This window comes from Equus asinus, chromosome 14 (genome assembly GCF_041296235.1).
Source record: "Equus asinus isolate D_3611 breed Donkey chromosome 14, EquAss-T2T_v2, whole genome shotgun sequence".
NCBI lineage: Eukaryota > Metazoa > Chordata > Mammalia > Perissodactyla > Equidae > Equus > Equus asinus.
In genome coordinates, this window is record NC_091803.1 from 47,407,743 (window position 1) to 47,425,791 (window position 18,049).

An 18,049-nucleotide genomic window follows, 5' to 3' on the forward strand; every position below is an offset into this window, starting at 1 on the left:
GAAACGGCCCTACTTCCAGCGTGTGGATTAAAGTCACATCTCTTGGTTACACCCACGATACTGAGGCCAGGCGACAACCAGCGCCAGCACAGCAAGTGTCAGCAGCATTTCCTGGAGCATGGACCGTCACAGAACAGGAAATTGAAAAGCTGTTCCTCACAGGCAGGGAACCTAAACCAACCAAGGGGGTGAATGCAAAACCCACTAACAGGAGAGCAAAACAGGAAATGGGAGGAAAGCCAAATGGTAGACGAAGTACACAATAGCTGAATTAAACACAAGGGAGAGGCCAGTCACGAAGTCGAATTTAGTGAGGTTTGATCCTGTTAGAATCCCTCTGATGAACTGGGACCGTCCCAATCGGGTCCGTTAGCAGAAAGCAACCCCGAGGACCCAAGGTGGTTCTCCCTGAGTGGTCGAGGGTCAACTCGAGTGCCTAAGGGTGGACACAGCATGTGGCCGGGGCTAGAAGCCCCCTTGGATGTGGCCATTCAAGCTCCCTGCTCTGGAAAACAGCGACCAGACCATGGCTATGACGTGAAGCCCCGCATCCTTGGATCCCACCTGCGGACACCAGGGCCGGGCTGGCGGGAGCCCCTGCAGGATGTGGGGCCCGTGTTCCTCAGCATCACCACTGGACCTTGACCCGAGCAACCGAACTGGACTGAAGGAATGATGGGACCTTCCAGTTCTTGTAGGACTGGCCCCTGCGGACTGAGGAAGCCCCAGGATTCTTGGATAATCCCTGGACAGAGTGGGGCGGTCTCAAGAGAGAACAGACTTCTGCTGATGAGAGAGTGTGGTGTTTGAGAGATTAATCAGAAAAGCGAAAGAGGTCCACATTGTCCAGCGAACTGATAAAATAGCTCGTATTCACTACCACTGACTTTTGAAACAGTTATTACCACCTGCTCTCTGCCAGGCCCCTGCTCTGGACACCAGCTACACTGAGGTGGACAAGACGAAGGTCTAGCCCCTAATAAACCCGGAATATTTCTCAGGAAAGAGAGTCAAGTAAACAGACAGGAATGACAGAATACAACGATTGCCAGGACAAGGCTTGTCTTCCACTTGCTTGTGTTTGGGAGGGGACGATAAACAAAGAGCAAGTAAAATACATAGGATGTTGAGTAGTAATAAACGTCCTGGAAGGAGAGAAAGCAAGGAAAGAGGCAAGAGGGGAGGGAGGGTACACTGCTCTTGCAAACAAGATGGTCACATGGTGACATTTGAGCAGAGATCTATAGGAAGTGAGGGAGTGGGCCGAGCAGTCATGCGGGGGAAGAGGAAACTGCATATGCAAAGGCCCTGAGGCAGGAGAATGCCTGTGTATGTTCCCAATCCAGCTGGGTAGCCAGTGCCAGGAGCTCAGAGAGCAAGGAGGTGGGAGGTGAGAGGGAGGCCAGAAAGATGGCATCATTTCCTCCAATCAAAATGAGGAGCCATCAAAAGGGTTTCGAATAGAAGAATGCCATGCTGTGACTGAGGTTTTCAGAGAACCACTCTGGCTGCTGTGCTGAGAACAGACTGGTGGGAGCGGCAGCAGAGCGGGGAGACAAGTTAGGAGGCTGTTACAGAAATCCAGGACAAGGCGCAGAGTGGCCTGGGCCAGTGTGGGAAGAAGGGGCCAGATTGGGACATATTTCGAAGCTAGACTAGAACCGACGGGATTTGCTGATGATTTAGCGAATGAGAGAAAGAGAGGTGTCGAGGAGGACTCCACATTTTTGTTTTTGTTTTTCTAAATCGGGCTTCTGGAGGTATAGTCTACACAGGGTAAAATTCACCATTTTAATGGATAGTCCTATAAGTTTTGATAAATGCCTCCAGTCCTGTACCCACCACTACAATCAAGATACGGAGCGAGTTCCATTGGTGCAAGGATCCCCCACGCCCCTCGGTGGTCAGTCCTCCCTGGACCCCAGCCCCCGGCTACCCCTGCTCTGGTGTCTGTCCGTCCAGTTCTGTCTTCCCCACAGCATCCTCTAAAGGGAGTCCTACAGCACAGGGCCTCTTCGGTCTGGCTTCCTCCCTGTAGCGTCACGCTCCTAAGAGTCATCAAGTCGTAGGGTGCAGTCTGTTCTTCTTTGCTGCGTAGGATTCTACTGAGTGGCTGGACCACAGTGTGTTTATCTGCTCACCAGTTGAAGGGCACTGGAGTTGTTTCCAGTTTTGGCCAATTCTGAATAAAGCTGCTATAAAGATTTGCAGAGGGCTTTTTGGGTGAAGGTGTTTTCTTCTCTGTTGGGTAAATCTTAGGAGTAGGGTTGCTGTGTGTATGCTAAACTTTACAAGAAAGAGCCCGTTCTCCCCCAGAGCTGTACCGCTTTGCGCTCCCGCCAGCTGTGGGGCGAGTTCCAGCGGCTCTGCGTCCTCGCGGACACTTGGCCTTGTGGGCGCTCAGTCTTTCAAACTGAGCAGTTGGCAGGAGGGATCCTTGCCTTTTGCTGAGATGGGAAACGCTGCCAGTGGAGCAGGTCTGGGAAGGAATATCAAGATTCATTTTGGGTCATGTTAAGGTCGAGATGTCTATACAGTATTTACATGGGGATGTTGGGTAGTCAACGGGACCTAGTGCTCTGGAGTCACCATCTATGGATGGGGTATAAACCACGAAGCCAGCTGGTATCACCCAGGGAGCGAGCATTAGCGGGTGAAGTTGGGGAGAAGAAGCCCCAGTGCCGATCTTGGGGAACCCATCGTTTAGACGTGGGAGGATGAGGAAGAGCCAGCAAGGCAGGCTTTGCTCTGAGAACGATTATTCCCCCTCAGCACGGGTGGAGACAGCCGCACCCCTGCAAACCGTGATTTGTCCCGTTTGCCTGTGTGTGATTGAGCAGCTGCTGGCAGGAAATCAGACGCACGGGCCCAGTGAGGGGACATTTCCATGAGCAACTTTGTGATACTGTGAGCACAGCCATCTGGGCACAGGTAACGAAGTGTGGCTCAGAGCTGGGAAAGCCCTTCTCTCCACCTCCACGTGGGACCCCGCGCAGCCCAGAAAGTCTGAGGAGCCTGGGGAGATGGTGCCCTTGGCATGGAGACTGGTGAGTTCATGAGGGCTCCATCAGCAGGGGCCATGGCAACACTCCTTCCAGTGCCTTCCTGGGCAGCAACACCGACTAGGAGATTTCGAGCAGGAAAGGTGAGAAAGAAAAGACTTGTTCTTGAATAAGCGTGACACAAAAACCTGGGGACGCTTGAAACTAATAGAGGCACTCTTTGAAAATTTAAAATTCTTGTGGGCAGGTATGAGCTCAAAGCCTTCATAATTTGGATAATTTAAATGTGATTGTACTGATGAGATCCGACATACTGTTTCTACAATAACAAAAAGAATCTTCTGGAAAAAAACCAAAAAGTTTTCTATAAATCTAAAACAGAAGGTTTGAAGCAGGTATGTTAGATGGGAATGCATTTAGCTGCAAGTCAAAGAAGATCTGACCAACAGTGGCTTAGAACCACACAAAAAGTGTAGATGGAAGCAGCTGTCTAGGACTGGGCAGCACCTCAACCATGTCCTCACATCCATGGCTTCTAGATCTTTGTTCACTGTCATTTTAGCACAACTTGTAGCCTCATGGTGATAAAATGACTGCTGAAGTTTAAGCATTATATCTGCATCCAAGACTAGAAGAAAGAGGAAGGTGGGAAAGGGTGATGCCAGCTGAATATGACCCTTTCATCAGGAAAAAACAAAATCTTCCCAAGAAACCACCCATCAGACATCTGCTTCCATCTCATTAGCCAACATTCAGTCCCATAGGTACTTGTGACCATGTGGAAGAATTGAGAAGTGAGCATTTAGCTTTTCCAGTCTCTAAGGTGGGGGAAGCAAGGGAGGGGTGTTGGAATGGGTGTTGCCTTAGCCAACCAAAGGAGTCCGCCACTGCGGGAAGTCATGCAGTTAAAAGCGGGTTTTACACACTTGCTCTGGACGCCAAGTGGAGAAGGGGGAGGTCCCAGGCATGGGAATGAAAGTCTCAGGGGTTAAAGATTTGAGGAAGGAGCAGTGTGGAGGAGCAGCAACCAGACCTCACAGCCTGCAGCTAAGACGGTTCCTGCTATAATGACATCTGTCAGTGTGGCCAGATGATCCCCACCCCTGCCCTTGGGGAGGTGAGGAGAGCTCTGCAAAAGGCTGTTCCACGTGGGAGGTCAAGGTGAGTGGAGACTTCTGCCCGGGAGCCCAGGATGCACTGTTGGCTCCATTCCCACTGGGCCCCATGGGACTTCCCCTTGAGGAACAGCCAGGCAGGCCCAAGGGTCTCTGTCTGCAGCCCCCACAGGCAAGTGGTGTCACTGGAGCCAGAGCAGTGAGCACCACCGGCAGAGTGGTCCAGACCCGGGGCATGTTCCTGGGTACAGCGCCAACCAGGGAGCAAAGGGGCCTCTCTGTGATCCTGGTGTGGGCCCTGCCAGGGCTGGGCTGACTGCATTTCCACTTCCTGGGCCCCCCACTCTGCTCGGGGAGGAGTCATTGGCTGACCTGCCACACTTGGGAGCCAGGTGCCAGCTCCCGACTCCAAGGCCCAGCCTGCCTCTCGAGCTCATAGAGGAGAGCGGAAGGGTGCCCTCTGCTTGGGGGCTCCCTGGAGGCTCATCTCCCAACTCAGAGGAAACCCACCCTCACCCGGGAACGTCCTGCCATCTACAGGGCAACTTCTGCACCCCTGCAGATGTTCCTAGGCATCACTTTCCCAGGGGCTTCTGTCAGGAGGCCATTTGAGAGTCCTCTGCTTATTGAAGGGGAGGGAGAAGGTGGGGTGAGAAACAGGCAGGCATGGGGGAAACCGAGGGACAGAGAGTGAGAGGCAGGAAGGAGGAGAAACAACAGGGGGAGGGAGACGAGAGAAGAAACGCAGGCTGGAGCGGCGCTGAAGGCGAGAGAGGAGGGAGAAGTAGAGCGCCAGGTCACCAGGGCCGAGGTCACGGACGGGAGGGGCCGGGCCCTCACCTGTTACCCACTCACTCCCCAGGCTGGTCCCAGGTGAGCAGGAGGCCAGTTTAGTGTTTGTGTTTTAATAAAACCACCCCCGCATCATTTACTGTGATCTGGGAACAACATAAGCGTAATCCAAACAATAGGAACAAACCGTCCAGAACCGTCCTCCGGAAACAGGACACCAACCAACCACCCACGAAACCTGTGCCTCCTTCTCCAAACCCCCTTCACTGGCCATTTCTGGTTAGAGACACTGTAGCAGAGTCATCCTCTCTCTTTTTTAGCATGACTGGATCCAGTTGGTTTCTCGACTCTGTTTTAGAATGAATCTCTTTTGTGTGAACCGCTTAGAGGTTCATACTCACCACACGGACGACCCCACCCTCGATGGGCGTTTGCCCCTGTTGCAGGGAAGCCCAGCTGGGCCAGGACAGGGCTCCAGGTCCGGGAGGGGGCAGTCCCGGGCCCTGGGAGGAGGGACAGTGCTGGTCCAGGAGACCAGAGGCCTGGCTGCAGAGGAGTGGGTGTGGGGAGGGCAGGATGATGTCCTCGCGGCCTGGGACGCCGCTGTCACCCCCATCCTTGTGGGGGCAGGCGAGGTGACTCAGGCCTGTGATGCAGCAGGGCCTAAGGACCTACTGTCTCACTGTTTTGCTCCTTCCTCCGCAGGGAGGATTCGGAGAACCGACCATGAATCACCTGGTGAGTCAGCTTCTGGAGGTGCCGAAGCGTGGCTGCCTCGGCCCAAATCCAGGAGACACGGCTTTGAGGGGAGCGGGGAGGAGGTACCCCACTCTCATACGGGTGGGTTTCTCCTAGCCAACCCTGTTCTGGAAACGCAACAGGCGCGGCCCTGCAGCCCCCACGCCCTCCCGCCCTCCACGTGGCCCAGCTGGGTCTCGCAGGCCGGCCTCTGGGTCGGCCGCTGGGTCTCCCGCCTCCTCTCCATTTGGCCGGCCTGGTGGGAGGGGAGTACAAAAGAGAAGTGCAAAGGCCGCGGGCTGGGATGTTGAACCCTAGGTGGGCAGGACATCCAGCTGTCCCCATTTTAACCCCAAATGGGCCTCTGCTTCCCAATGTCCCCACATCCGAGAAAAAACAAGAACTGGGGAATAAATAATTTATTGAAGTTGGAGGAATAAATAAGATATGTGGGCGGGGTTACAAATAACTGTAAAAATTATTAACATGTATTTACCCGAAGGCGCTCCGGGCGCCGGGGGTGGAGCCTCAGCCCGGGGGCGGGGCGGGGGCGGGGCGGGGGCGGGGCCTCCCGGGGAGGCGGTCCGGCGCCGGCCCGCGGGCGCCCCCCGGAGGTAGATGGCTTATTTACAACGGAGGAAACGCCACGTGGTCAGGCGGCTGGGGTGTCCCAGGCCGCCCTGTCCCCCTAGATTCCTAACCCAGACGGCCCTGGACGGCCCTCGGAGCGCGCAGCGCCCTTGGAGCCCGTCCTCGGCGCCCCGCGAGCCCGCTCCCCTGCGAGCGCCCACGGAGTTGCACCCCTTGCACGGTCTTCTGCACCCAGGAGCGGTGGGCAGTCAGGCTGATGTAGACGCCGGGCCGGTTGCGCTCCGCACAGCCCTCGCCCCAACTGATGATGCCTGCCAGCAGCCAGGTGCCGTCGACCTGGCACATCAGGGGGCCCCCGGAGTCTCCCTGCGGAGAGGAGGAGAGGTTAGGGACCCACGTGGGGCAGGGAGTGGGCAGATTCCAAGACCTGCACGGCGCGTGGCAGACGGTTCCCTTCGCGGAAACCCGTTTCTCCATCCTAGAGGCCCTGCACCCGAACTCCACACTGTGCGAGGCCTTCTCCCTCACAGCCCATGAGGCAGGCAGTTTTGTTATTTGTTTTACAGATGGGGAAACTGAGGCTCAGAAAGAAGAACTGGCTTGGCCAGGCTGGCCACCGTGGGCAACAGAGGAGGAATTGCAGCCGGGGCCTTAGCCGCCCAGCCACAGTGTTGACCATGACACTGTGTTGCTGCCCTCTACCGTGATGACCCGGCTGGAGCTGCTCTGGGGCCGGGTCTGGGACCCCTCAGGAGAGTGCAAGCTGTCTGCGAGTGGGCTCTGGCACACCTGAGACACTCAGGGTACCTTGGAACAAATGGATGAATGGCTGAGGCTGGGCTCTGAAGGCTTCTAGTGGGCCCATTGGGTCACAGCTGATTCTGGGGGGAGGCCTGGCGAGCTGTGACACAGCTCAGTGGGATGGGGTGGGGGGGAGAAAGTGGGGTGCTCACCAGACAGGCATCTCGCTCCCCCTCCAGGTAGCCGGCGCACAGCATGTCCTCTGTGATGGCTCCCTGCCCAGCTCCCCACCAGTACAGGCGGCTGCAGATTTCTGAGTCAATGATGGGCACCTTGAGCTTCTGCAGAGTCTGTGGGTGGTGCAGGGGCACTGGGAGAAGGGAGAAGAGAGTCAGGCTTGCGAAGTTCTCCTCCTGGTTGCTTCCACTCCCCTCGGGCTTTTCTCAAAGGCTAAGGGATCAACTCTGCCGGGCTGTCCCCAGATGCTTGTGGAAAACCCAGATTCCATAGCTCCACCTCTGGACCTCCTGAATTGGAACACGAACGTGCAGACAGACATTCTGCATCTTTAACAAGATCTCTTATGCCCAGGAAATGGTTAGAATCAGCAGTCCGGGCTTTTCCTGTCTCAGGCTCTATGCTATGCAGCATGGGGACAGCTACAGGTTCAGTGTTCGGTAAAGGACCACACAAGGTTGACTGTTATCAGGACTTGAGAAATCCCCCTCGCCCTGCCCTGGGCTGGTCTGTAGACCCTCCCCAGCCCATAATTCCAGCTCTCACAGGAGCCCCTAAAGATGCCCATGGGGAGGCTGGCTGCAACTTCAGAGTCAGTGGGGTCCCTAGACCCCCAAACCAGTGTCATTTCTCTTAGTTCGTCTGGAATCTGGTGGCGTTTTCTCACACTTTGTCCTTTCTTAGTCAGTCTCTCTCTATCATCTATCTCTCTCTCTTTCTGATTTTCTTCCTCTTACTTTGTCTAATCTGCTTTGTGTTTCTAGATGATTTCCAAACCTCCACACTTGGCTTGACAGATTTTACGGGCCTGGAGGCTGCGTTTCCTCCTGGGAATTTTGCCTGCAGTTGTGGCATGCCGCCACCAGAGGGCGCCTGTTCCCGCTTTGGAGTCTTAGGGCCGTTTTCATGTTCATCTCTCAGCTTGGCCCCACACCTGCCTCCTTTCAGCCACTCCTACATCACTTAATAGCTTCGTTGATCTGGCTGTTGTTGCCTCAGAACACAGCCCAAGATCCCTTTTAACCAGAAATGACCTAAAATTGTCCACCTAGATTTCTGTGACTTCACATCTCTGGATTGCAGCCTTTTCTTCTGTCTCTAGCTGGCTGGGCCTCTGGCCTCCAGCCGTGGCCCCCATGGTACCTATCTCTCTAAGTGTCCGCGACCCTCGGTCCCCATCCACCCCCAACCGCCTGGTGGGGAAGAAGCCGCACCTCCGTCTTGGACACTCCCCCAGCCTGCAATCCAGCAGTCTGTGTTCGGAGGGAGATGGACAGAGGAGTCAGGCAGGCAGATGGGCAGGATTCGCTCAGAGAACTGGATGGGGTGTTCGAGGCGCACCAGGGCAATGTCTGCCCGGGAGCCCTCCTTCCAGGAGTACACGGGGTGGGGCTGCACCCAGGCGACACCCACCTCCTGGGATCGCGAGCCCGGGTTCCCCAGCTGCCAGGCCCCCAGCAGCACGGAGAACTGGAGTGGCTTGTTCATATTGCTAGAAGGAAAAGGGAAGAGGGTTGGGTTAGCCAGGAGCCACAGGTGGCCAGAAGGGGTCTGGGAGGGGGTGTCTGGGGGAACAGCATGTATGTGAACGCCCCCGCAAAGCAAAAGAGGCTTCTGGGCAGAAGGAGGGTCTCTCCTGAGGGGCCCCGAGACTGGACCGAGGCCTGGAAGCCAGGGCCATGTGGGAAACCCAGGATGGGGGACAGGAAGCCTGAAGAATCAAGTGGAGGAGCCAGCCGTGCTTACCCTTTGAAGCAGTGGGCGGCAGTGACCACCCAGCGGCTGGTGAGCAGGGAGCCCGCGCAGTGGTGAGTCCCATTCTTCTGGATGCTCACGACCCAGGGCCACTCAGCATCGGCGCTGTCCTCACCGCCCACGATCCTGTTCAGCTGCTGCGGCTTCCCACAGGCCGGGGGGGCTGTTGGAGGAGGGTCCTGTGTTCTGTCGTCCCCTCGGGCACCACGGCCTTCACCTTCCAGCTTCCCTTCACCCACCTCCAGACTCCAGACCCACCTCCCGGACTGGGGCCTCTGCTCGCAACCTACCCACCTCCCTGTGGCTCCCTCTCCCTCCTGCCCCACACCTGCCCCATCCTTTGCTATTTCTCCCCAGCGGCCCCCCGCCCCACCCCCACCCCACCTCCACCTCTGCTCTCCTCTCTGGCTGGCCTTGCCCCTCCACTAGGTTCTCAACCCGCCCACTTCTCTTTTCCTTTAGCTTCTCAGGCCTCACATCTCAAGTCTCTGCTCCATTCTCCAGGCCTCTTTTCCTGCCTCTCCAACTCCACCCTCGTACCCCAGCACCCCCTTCTGACCTGCCCCCCACAGACAGACACATGGACACTGCCCTCCACTTCAGGCTTCACCCCCTCCCCTCAAGGCAGCTCCTGCTCACCAGGTGTGTAGGCAGCATCGAGGGTGGCTGCGGAGAGGAGAAGGGAAGTGTCAGTCCAGTGGAAAGGAACCCCCAGTGCCCAGTGGAGAGGGGCCCCCAGTGCCCAGAGGCCCTCCCCAGTGGCTCACAGCTCTGACCCCTCGAGGCATCAGGGCGGGGCATTTCCTGGAGCCGGGGTAGGGCGGACTGAAACCTCAGGCCCTCGCTGGAAGCTGTGCCTTACCCTCCCACCAGCTTCCTGTCCAGCCTGTGCCCGCACCACATCCGCCTGCCTGGGGGATGAGGGACCAGCTCCTGGGGCGTCTCACACTGAGGGTAAGAGTTGGGGAGCCCACCTACCCTCTCAGGCATCTCCCCCCCAGACCTGCGTCTGTGGCCCAGACCCCTCACCTCCAGGCCCAAGGCCTGGATGCTGCTGCCCCAGGATTGAAACGTGCAGACCCAAGTGACAGGAGGGAGGGAGATGATGAGGATGATGAAGATGATAAATAACCACCAGAGCCGAAGAGGATTGAGCCTCACTGTGCGCTAGGCCCTGTCCCTAGCGCCCGCTGTGCTGTGCGTCTAATCCTCACAGCTGCAGAGGCAGCCGAGGCACGGAGCCGTCAGATAAGAGAGAGAGGGAGAGCGAGGAGAGCAGGAGAAAAGGAGCTGAGCGGGGAAAGGAGACTGGATTCAGGGAGGACCTGGAGGGAAGGCGGCTGGGTCGAGAGGGCGGGCAGAAGTGATCCTGGAGGGGCAGAGACGGAGGCGCAGAGGAGGGAGGGGCCGCAGGTCCTCGGGACTCACCTATGGAAGCCAGAAGCAGCAGGGGGGTCAAGATCCTGAGACAGCCCCCACCCAGGGCTGGGGGAGTTCTGGAAATCGCCATGGCGGGTAGGGGTGGGAGCACAGCTGGCCGGGAAGCTGGGCTGGCCACGACAGGAGTGTGCAGACCTGCCTGCAGGTCGCCCCAGGTTTTATCCTGAGAGGCGGAATGCCGTCGGACCAGTCCCCCGAGTGATGGCTCAGTCCCTGCCACCCGGGCTGTAGGTCACGGGGAGGGGGTGGGGCTGCGGGGAGGAAATGAGCCGTTAGGGGGTCTGGGGGCTCTAGCTGAGACCCCTTCCTAGGGTCTGGATCAGTGGACTCAGGCCTTTGGATTTGGGACTCAGGACCCCGGCTATGGGCCCAGGATCCGGCCTCTGGAGAGGCAGGCGAGGCGACCTGGGCCCAGTGGTCTAGGCCATGGCCTTGACATTGACTTGGGGGGGGAGGTGTAGCAGAGAAGGGTCCCCACGGCTTGAAAGAAAGGGGTTCCGAGTGTGGAAGGCAAGGCGCTCAGACCCCAGGGCCTGGGTCTCAGGTGTGGGGTGTTGGGGAGGCCCCAGGGCCTTGGGGAGGTGGGGGCTGCCCTAAGACTCAGTAACGGCTCCTGCCTCCAGGGGCCTCTGGCTACCCTGCCATGACTCAACGGGAAACCTGGGCCAGTCCGGGGCTCCGGGATCCCGTTAACCTACTTCCCGGAAAGCTGTGAATCAGGCCCCCAGTGGCCTCGCCATCCTGGGCTGCCTTCCTGGGGGCCCTGTCACTCAGATGCCCGATGACTCACCTTCACCTGGGCTCTGGGGAAGCCTGGGCAGAGCCAGCCAGGTGCTCAGGGGGCTGTGACTGATGCAGCTGCCCTGGAAGGGCTGGGGTACTCAGTCCTACACCCCACCCCAGCTCCTGGGACCCCCCCCACAACTCCCCCTAGGGGTCAAAGGGCCACTGGGCTGCACTGGCAGTGATGTGGAACATGAGGTGGTTCCCCTCAGAGCACCCCCTTGCCACGGTCAGGTCCCCCTGACTCAGTGCCCTACCCTCAGGACACCCCCACCCTGCTCAGGAGGAGCCAGTTTCTTTCTCCAAGAAAGACTATGCATCTTTGTCCCTTCCTTCATTTAATCAGCAGACCTTGTGCTGGGCCCTTCCTACATCTGGGGAGGCAGAAATCACCTCCTTTAATGCTCAGATTCCCTTATTGTTAGCACATTCTGCAGATGGGGAAACTGAGTCCACTTAGGGGGTTTAGTGACTTGCCCAAGATCCCCCAGCTGGTGAGTGGTGGGGCCTGGATTTGAACCCAGAATCTGGAGACAAGCGACTGACAGAGACTCAGTGGAGCCCCAAGGAGCTCGGTCCAGTGGACAGATGATTATCACCCAGGGTCCTACTGATGGGGTGCTGGGGCCTTGGGAGCCTGGGGAGGCACCTGACCCTGGCGAGGGGCCAGCAAAGGCTGCCTAGAAAAGGAGGACCTCGAAACGGAAGCCTGGAGAGCAAGCTGGAGTTGACCTTGCAGAGGCATGTGTATGGGGGTCAGCAGAGGGGAGATCCGGCGCTGGGCTCAGAGGAGAGAGGGAGTGAGTGCCCCGTGGGGCTGGGGTGCAGACAGACGGGGTGCTGGGAGGGGCTGGGGGCTGCAGCAGGTGGATCCTCACTGTACCCCGCCCCCCCCACCCCCCCGCCCCCAGGCAGACCGCCACAGCTTCTCCTGAGCTCCACAGCTTGGTCAGCTCCTGTTCTGCTGGGTTGGGGGGATCCCAAGCTGCCCACCTTCTTGGGCTGTGAGGGGTTGGGTGGTGGCAGGGCTCCAAGAGTCTGCAAGAGTCAGTCTCCCTGCACCAAAAAGGACCATTGGTGTGTTTTCCTGGCCCCTGCTTCATAGGGAGGGCAGGAGGCACTCAGGGTTAAACTGCAGGCCAGACCTACCCCATTGCTCCTGCCCCATCACGCAAGGACAGGCCCCTGCCCCACCACCCAGGGACAAGCCAAAGATGGGACACAGGAGCCCTCAGCAGCCCCCAGCTGATGCATTATTCTATCCCAGGATGGGGGTAGGGAAACTGCAGGAAAACAGCGGCCAAGGTGATGGCAGTTTCCACGGGGCCCGCATCAGCAGAAATGCCAGCTAGGTTGGGGCAGGGCACGCCCCCTCCTCACCTGCTCACTCTCCTGGGTCTGCCTCTGTGCCCCATGGCTGGCCATGCTTCTCATGCTCCCCCAACCCACTCCCTTCCTGAAACTAAGGTGAATTGGCCTCCCCAGTTCACTCAACAGGCGTTTATTTGGCACCTGCTGTATGCCAGGCCCTGTGCCAGGTGCCAGGACATGATGGTGAATAAGACAGGTCATACTCTCAGGCAGGAAGCATCTCCCTGGGGTGGGAGGCAGATGAGCAAGTAATGTCAGCAAGGTGTTGTGGGGGTGGGCACAGAGGCCGTGGGACTGGGGAGGGAACAGGGGAGAGGGGTGTGGGTATGGACCCTAAAGTTGGGTGCTGTGTGCTGCGACCCCTGAGGGGAGGGATGGTTTGAGGAGACTTCTTGTGGATCCTCAGGATTTAGGTTGGTACCTGGTACACACTGGGTCTCGACGGATGCTTGTTGAATGAATAAATGAGCATGGACGAGGTGAGTCTGAGGGATTCCACTGGGGACCAACTGCTCCAACCTCCTGCCTCTCCAGTTTCCTCTCCGTTCCAGCTTTTCCTGCCTTTTGTAAGACTTGGATTGCTGCCCAGGTGACCCAAGGGGTAGGCATGTGCCCCAAGATATTACTGTCCCCAAGATGGTGGCCAGGAAGAGGGCCCCAAGGAGAAGGGCTTGGTAGGAGGCAGAGGAAGTCTGGAAAAGCCAGCAAAGACTTCCTGGCACAAGTCCTGGGCAGGAGTCCCCAAGACCGGCTCCCCAACACCCAGGCAGTGCAGACCCAGGTGTGATTCAATATTCATTCAACTAACTCCTTACTGAGCGCCCGCTGGGCACCCTGACTCAGCAGCTCTTCACCAGGCACGAGATGGATGGGCTGCCCCCCACCGCTGTCCGCTGCTCAGTGTCCCTGCCAGGCCACCCCAGGGCCACTGATGATTTCACGGCGAGGTGTGCCTGATGGCTAGGGCTGCAGAGGCATCGCATGCTTGCAGCTGGAGCTGGCCATGCTCACCACAAAGAAGGGCCTCACCGACCGCATTTCAGAGGTGAGTGCCGGGGTCAGGCCAGACACCTGCACGGGGCAACCACTCATCATCCGACCGAAGTCTCCCAGCACCCACCATGTGCCAGGCGCCACCCTGAGAGCTGAGGATACAGCAGTGGAGGAACCGAGACCCATCCTGGTCCCCAGGAAGGGCAAACGCAGAGGCTCAGGTGGATGGGGCCACCAGATCCCAGTGGCAAAGGAGAGATATGAAGGCTGAGGGGGCTGGCTCCGCAGGCTGGGCCTCCCTGTGGAGGTGACATGGAGTGGGCTCTCGAGGACAAGTCGGGGACACTAGGAGAAGAGGTGAGGAGAGCGTTCCAGTGTGAGGGACCAACCGGCTCGGGGCACAGGGACAGGGTGCTCCGGGGCCTCCCCTTACAAAGGGGTCTGCTTAAGGGCAGGGGGAGCGGCTGACGGCTCAGCAGAATGCGCTGCGGGTCCACCTGGATCAGAGGTGCAGGGAGGGGCGAGAAGAGACGGGCGGGAGGCAGCGTTGTGTCCTGGTGAGCCTGGGGCAGGGACTCCCCGGGCCACCATGGAGCTGGAGAGATGTGGATGGCAGGTGCCCGCGAGCAAGGCAGGTAATGTAGTGACAACCGTCCAGGCGTCTGGTCACCCTAGGCAGCGCCTCTGTCCGGACCTGCAGCCGAGGGGTTCGGCTCTCACTGCGAGTGGGGGGAGGTCAGCATGGCATTGTAGGCTCAAGGGCCCCGTGGTTGGAGATTTGGGGAAAGCAGGAGGTAAGAGCCCAGGGTGCTCTGACCTCTAAGGTCTTCAGCATCCCTCTGATCCCGAGAGAGGGACTGAGAGGAACCCAGCAGAGCGCGATGACAGTGTGGGACCTGCTCTCTCCTCTGGGGTATAGATTTTCATGAAGTCCTGGCCCTGGCTCTGAGGCTGCAGGCTGTTTGCTGCGAGGAGAGGCCGGTCCCTCTGAGCTGGGGAATGGGGAAGACAAGTCCTCAGGGAAGCTGGGAGCCTGTGGGAGCCCACTCTGAACCCCAGGGGCCCCCGAGTCCTCTCGGCTCTAGCAGGGTGTTCTGAGACAGGAGCTGCAAACCAGCAGTGGAATCCAGCCCTTCGGCGGGTTTTGTTAGACCTGCAGGGTTGTGTTTGTTTTTTTCAAATTGGGCAAATCCACACATTTTTAAAATCTGAATTTTGACTAATGCTGCTGTGAACATGAGTGTACAAGGATCTGCCTGAGTCCCTGCACACCCATGCTCACAGCAGCATGATTCACGGTAGCCAAAAACGGAAACAACCCAAGTGTCCCTCACCAGATGAATAGACGACGTGTGGCCCATCCACACACTGGAATATTATTTGGCCATGAAAAGGAATGAGGTACTGACATAGGTGGCAATATGGAGGAACCCTGAGGACATGAGGTTCAGTGAAATAAGCCAGACTCAAGACGACAAACACTAGGTGATTCCACTCCTATGAGGTCCCTGGAGGAGTCAAACTCACAGAGACAGAAAGTAGACTGGTGGGTGCCAGGGCTGCCGGCGGTGGGTGGGGAGTGAGTGTCGAGTGGGCAGGTGTGGAGTTTGGGAAGATGAAAAAGCTCTGGAGACGGATAGTGGTCATGGTTGTACAACGCTGTGAATGTGCTTAATGCAACTGAATCGTACACTTAACGGTTAAAATGTTAAATCTTATGTATATTTTACTACAACTGAAAAAATGAAAAAAACTGAACATCCACATTTTCGTGAACATCAAAATCTGTGGCAACACTGGGCCCATTGGGCTGCATGGCCCAGATTGTGGCTCTGCCCCGCCTGCCCACCCCCACTCTGCGACACCTGCTAGGGCACTGGGTCTTGGGGCATCTCCTGCTCTTGCAGCACAGGGCCTGGGACAGCACAGAAGCCCCATCCCCGACTCAGGTGACTCAAGTTAAGCTCCCAGAGCAAGCCGAGCGCTCCAAAGCAGCCAGGTAAAACAGTAGCTTCTTCCTCCAACCTGAGCCTCAGTTTATCCATCTGTGAAGAGGATCAGTCAGCACCCCATGCCTGTCGGGACCACGCGAGCAAGGGCTACTCGGGTGTGAAGAGCTGGCAGCCTTGCACGGCTGAGTGCCCATTGAGCAACGGGCCAGGCTGTGCTCGTCTGCAGGCAGGGTTTTCCGAGGCATCATAATGGTTTTCAGGAACCCAGCCTGGCTGGCCCCAGGGACATTGGAGGACACTGCTCACGGCTGGTGTTTAGTCACCTTCCCGCAGGGACGTCCTTCCTGTCGAACCACACTCCTGAACTGTCCTGGGAACCAGGATATCACTGGGGCTCCCTGCCTCTTGGAGACTTGAGTCAAACTTGACTTCAGTCCTGTCCCAGGCCCCGGGTCCCTCTCGGAGCCCTCCCCACAGCTCCCATGCCCCTGGGCCTCACATTTTCCTCTGCCTCTGCCCAGGCTCCTCAAGGCCTTCTCAGTTCAGCCCATCCCAGCTCTGCCCCGTCTCCCTTTCACAAGAAACCCAGCCTCACACAGCACGCATGCCGAGTCCCTTCCCCATCTTCTAGCTGGCCAACCCTGGGCTGGGTGGTCCAGGCACTCCCCACCTAAAATTCTGGGGAATAAAATGTTCTCCATCTTCTAACAGCATTGCCTGTCCTCTGGACATTTCCTTAATGGGAGCTGAGCATCCCCCTCCTTGTCCAGCCTTCCTTCTCTGGTCTTAGGGATCCCTTTTCCCCAGTCCCTTCTTCAACCCCATACTCTCTAAACGCAGAGCGCCCCGCTGTCTAACTCTTCGAAGGCTGGACTTCTAGGGTCCAGGTGTCAGCTAGGTGACTCCACGTCTTCACTTTGGCTAATGTCTTCCTGGAATACAGAGCGTTATTGGTTCTTGTGGTCCACCAAGACCTTCAGGCATTTTTTTAGCTGTACTTACACCATACCTTAATAATGGTCTCTCTCTTTCTCTATGGCAGGTCTCTATGTGATCTTCCTGCAGAGTTTCCCTTCCACAGCTTAGAGCACTCTCCTAGGGTTTCTTCACAACCTTCTCCTCCTTCGGAAAAGTTGCCGCACACTGAAATTCCTAATCACATTTTCCCCAGTGACTCCTATTGTTATGGAAAAAGCCCCACCAGGCTGGCTGGGAATCTTCGAAGACAAAGGTGATCAGTCTTCCTACAGAAATGTCACTGGACTGTTCACTCTGGGGGCCAGAACCCCTCACGCTCACTCCCGACTTCCCAGTCTACATGCTCCTTCCTCTGGCGGATGGAAAACCCTTTCTATTGCCCCCCCCCCCACCTCCACAATAATTTTCTCCTCATGTCTGGCTAATTAAATTGATCACAGGTGAGTGTGGAGCCACTTTCTGCCTTGTCTGTTTGTTTCCCTTTAAAATAACATGTTTATTAAAGGGATGTGTTAACACAGGCTCCTACTGGCTAGCAAGAGCTGTTTAAGTTTTCAGGAATTTCGCAGTGGTTGACATCACATGAGCATCTTGAAATCGCCATGCCTGATGGGACAGTTTACATCACGAAATCAGCAAATGCTACAAAATGGGTCTTTTAGCCCCTAGATAGCCCGCTGTGAAATATTGACCCGCACACCCCTATCATCCACCACGTGACAGCATATTCTAAAGCCAGACTCTTCAACACCGGAGCACATTCCCTGCCTCCACCAAGGACCAACTAGAACCACACTCCATGGCACTGAGGGATCAGTCTGGAAGGACCGCACTTCCTCCTTGGCCAGGAAGCAGAGAGATGAGCTCCAGACCGGGAAGGGCCGAGCCCAGATGGAGCCTGGCAGGAAGGACAGAGGGAAATGGGCAAGCTGGCTGAACTGACTGGCTGGGCACCCATCGCCAGGCTGGGCAGCTCCCAGCACTCTTGGTGACACATCAGTGACTCGAAGACCCAGGAGAGAGGGCAGGACCTCAGGGTTGTGAGGTCAGAGGTCATGGCCAAGGGCTCATGGAGAAGTGACTGACTGCACGGGATTACCCACACTGGGGGGCAGGTGCAGAAGGAGGGGCCCCAGTTCAGCTCCTGAGGTGAGCCGGACACAGAGCAGGGATCTGCAGGGCCCCTTGGCCCTGCCTTTGCAGGTTCATCCTGAGCCATGACCTAGTGCCGAGGTGATCTGGGTGGCCAAGTCATGCCAGGGGAGAGGAAGCATGGAGAAACTAGCTCCGGCCTCCCCCACAGGGTGGAGAGCTGCCTTCAACCACGTTCCTCCTCCACCTTCATCCTTCTAGGGAAATGAGTGATGGTGCTAATCACTGCTAATGAATGGCTTCTGGGTAAGTCAGAGTGCAGAGCGTTTCTCCAGCCAGGAGAACAGACAGCTCTGGGGCAAGAGGCACAGGCGTATGGGCTGTCAGGCAGCAGCTGGGACTGGGACGCCCCCCAGTGCTCGGGACCTGGGAGAGAGGCCCAGAGAGCCTGGTGGAGGTCCGAGGCCCC

The 18,049-nt window shown here is 57.4% G+C and overlaps 1 protein-coding gene and 2 long non-coding RNA genes across 4 annotated transcripts; 2 read left to right on the forward strand and 1 right to left on the reverse strand.

Annotated features, from left to right (window-relative positions):
* Positions 1–3,924: 3,924 nt before the first annotated feature.
* Positions 3,925–7,195, forward strand: LOC123276873 (uncharacterized). The gene is made up of 3 exons (XR_006513466.2): positions 3,925–4,163; positions 5,615–5,647; positions 6,805–7,195. It is a non-coding gene; the product is annotated as an uncharacterized lncRNA (long non-coding RNA).
* On the reverse strand, positions 6,058–10,624 carry LOC106826064 (brain-specific serine protease 4-like). Its single transcript, XM_014833203.3, has 6 exons — positions 10,400–10,624; positions 9,611–9,637; positions 8,963–9,134; positions 8,431–8,708; positions 7,192–7,349; positions 6,058–6,604 (listed from the first exon to the last, which is right to left on the reverse strand). The coding sequence occupies exons 1-6, from the start codon at positions 10,479–10,481 to the stop codon at positions 6,344–6,346; spliced, it is 978 nt and encodes a 325-aa protein (XP_014688689.1). The 5' UTR covers positions 10,482–10,624; the 3' UTR covers positions 6,058–6,343.
* On the forward strand, positions 9,653–16,931 carry LOC106826065 (uncharacterized). Of its 2 annotated transcripts, none has more exons than XR_006513465.2 (3): positions 9,653–9,925; positions 13,412–13,610; positions 16,553–16,931. It is a non-coding gene; the product is annotated as an uncharacterized lncRNA (long non-coding RNA). The 2 variants fall into 2 exon arrangements; XR_001396805.3 differs by having other exon boundaries at positions 13,423–13,610.
* Positions 16,932–18,049: the final 1,118 nt, after the last annotated feature.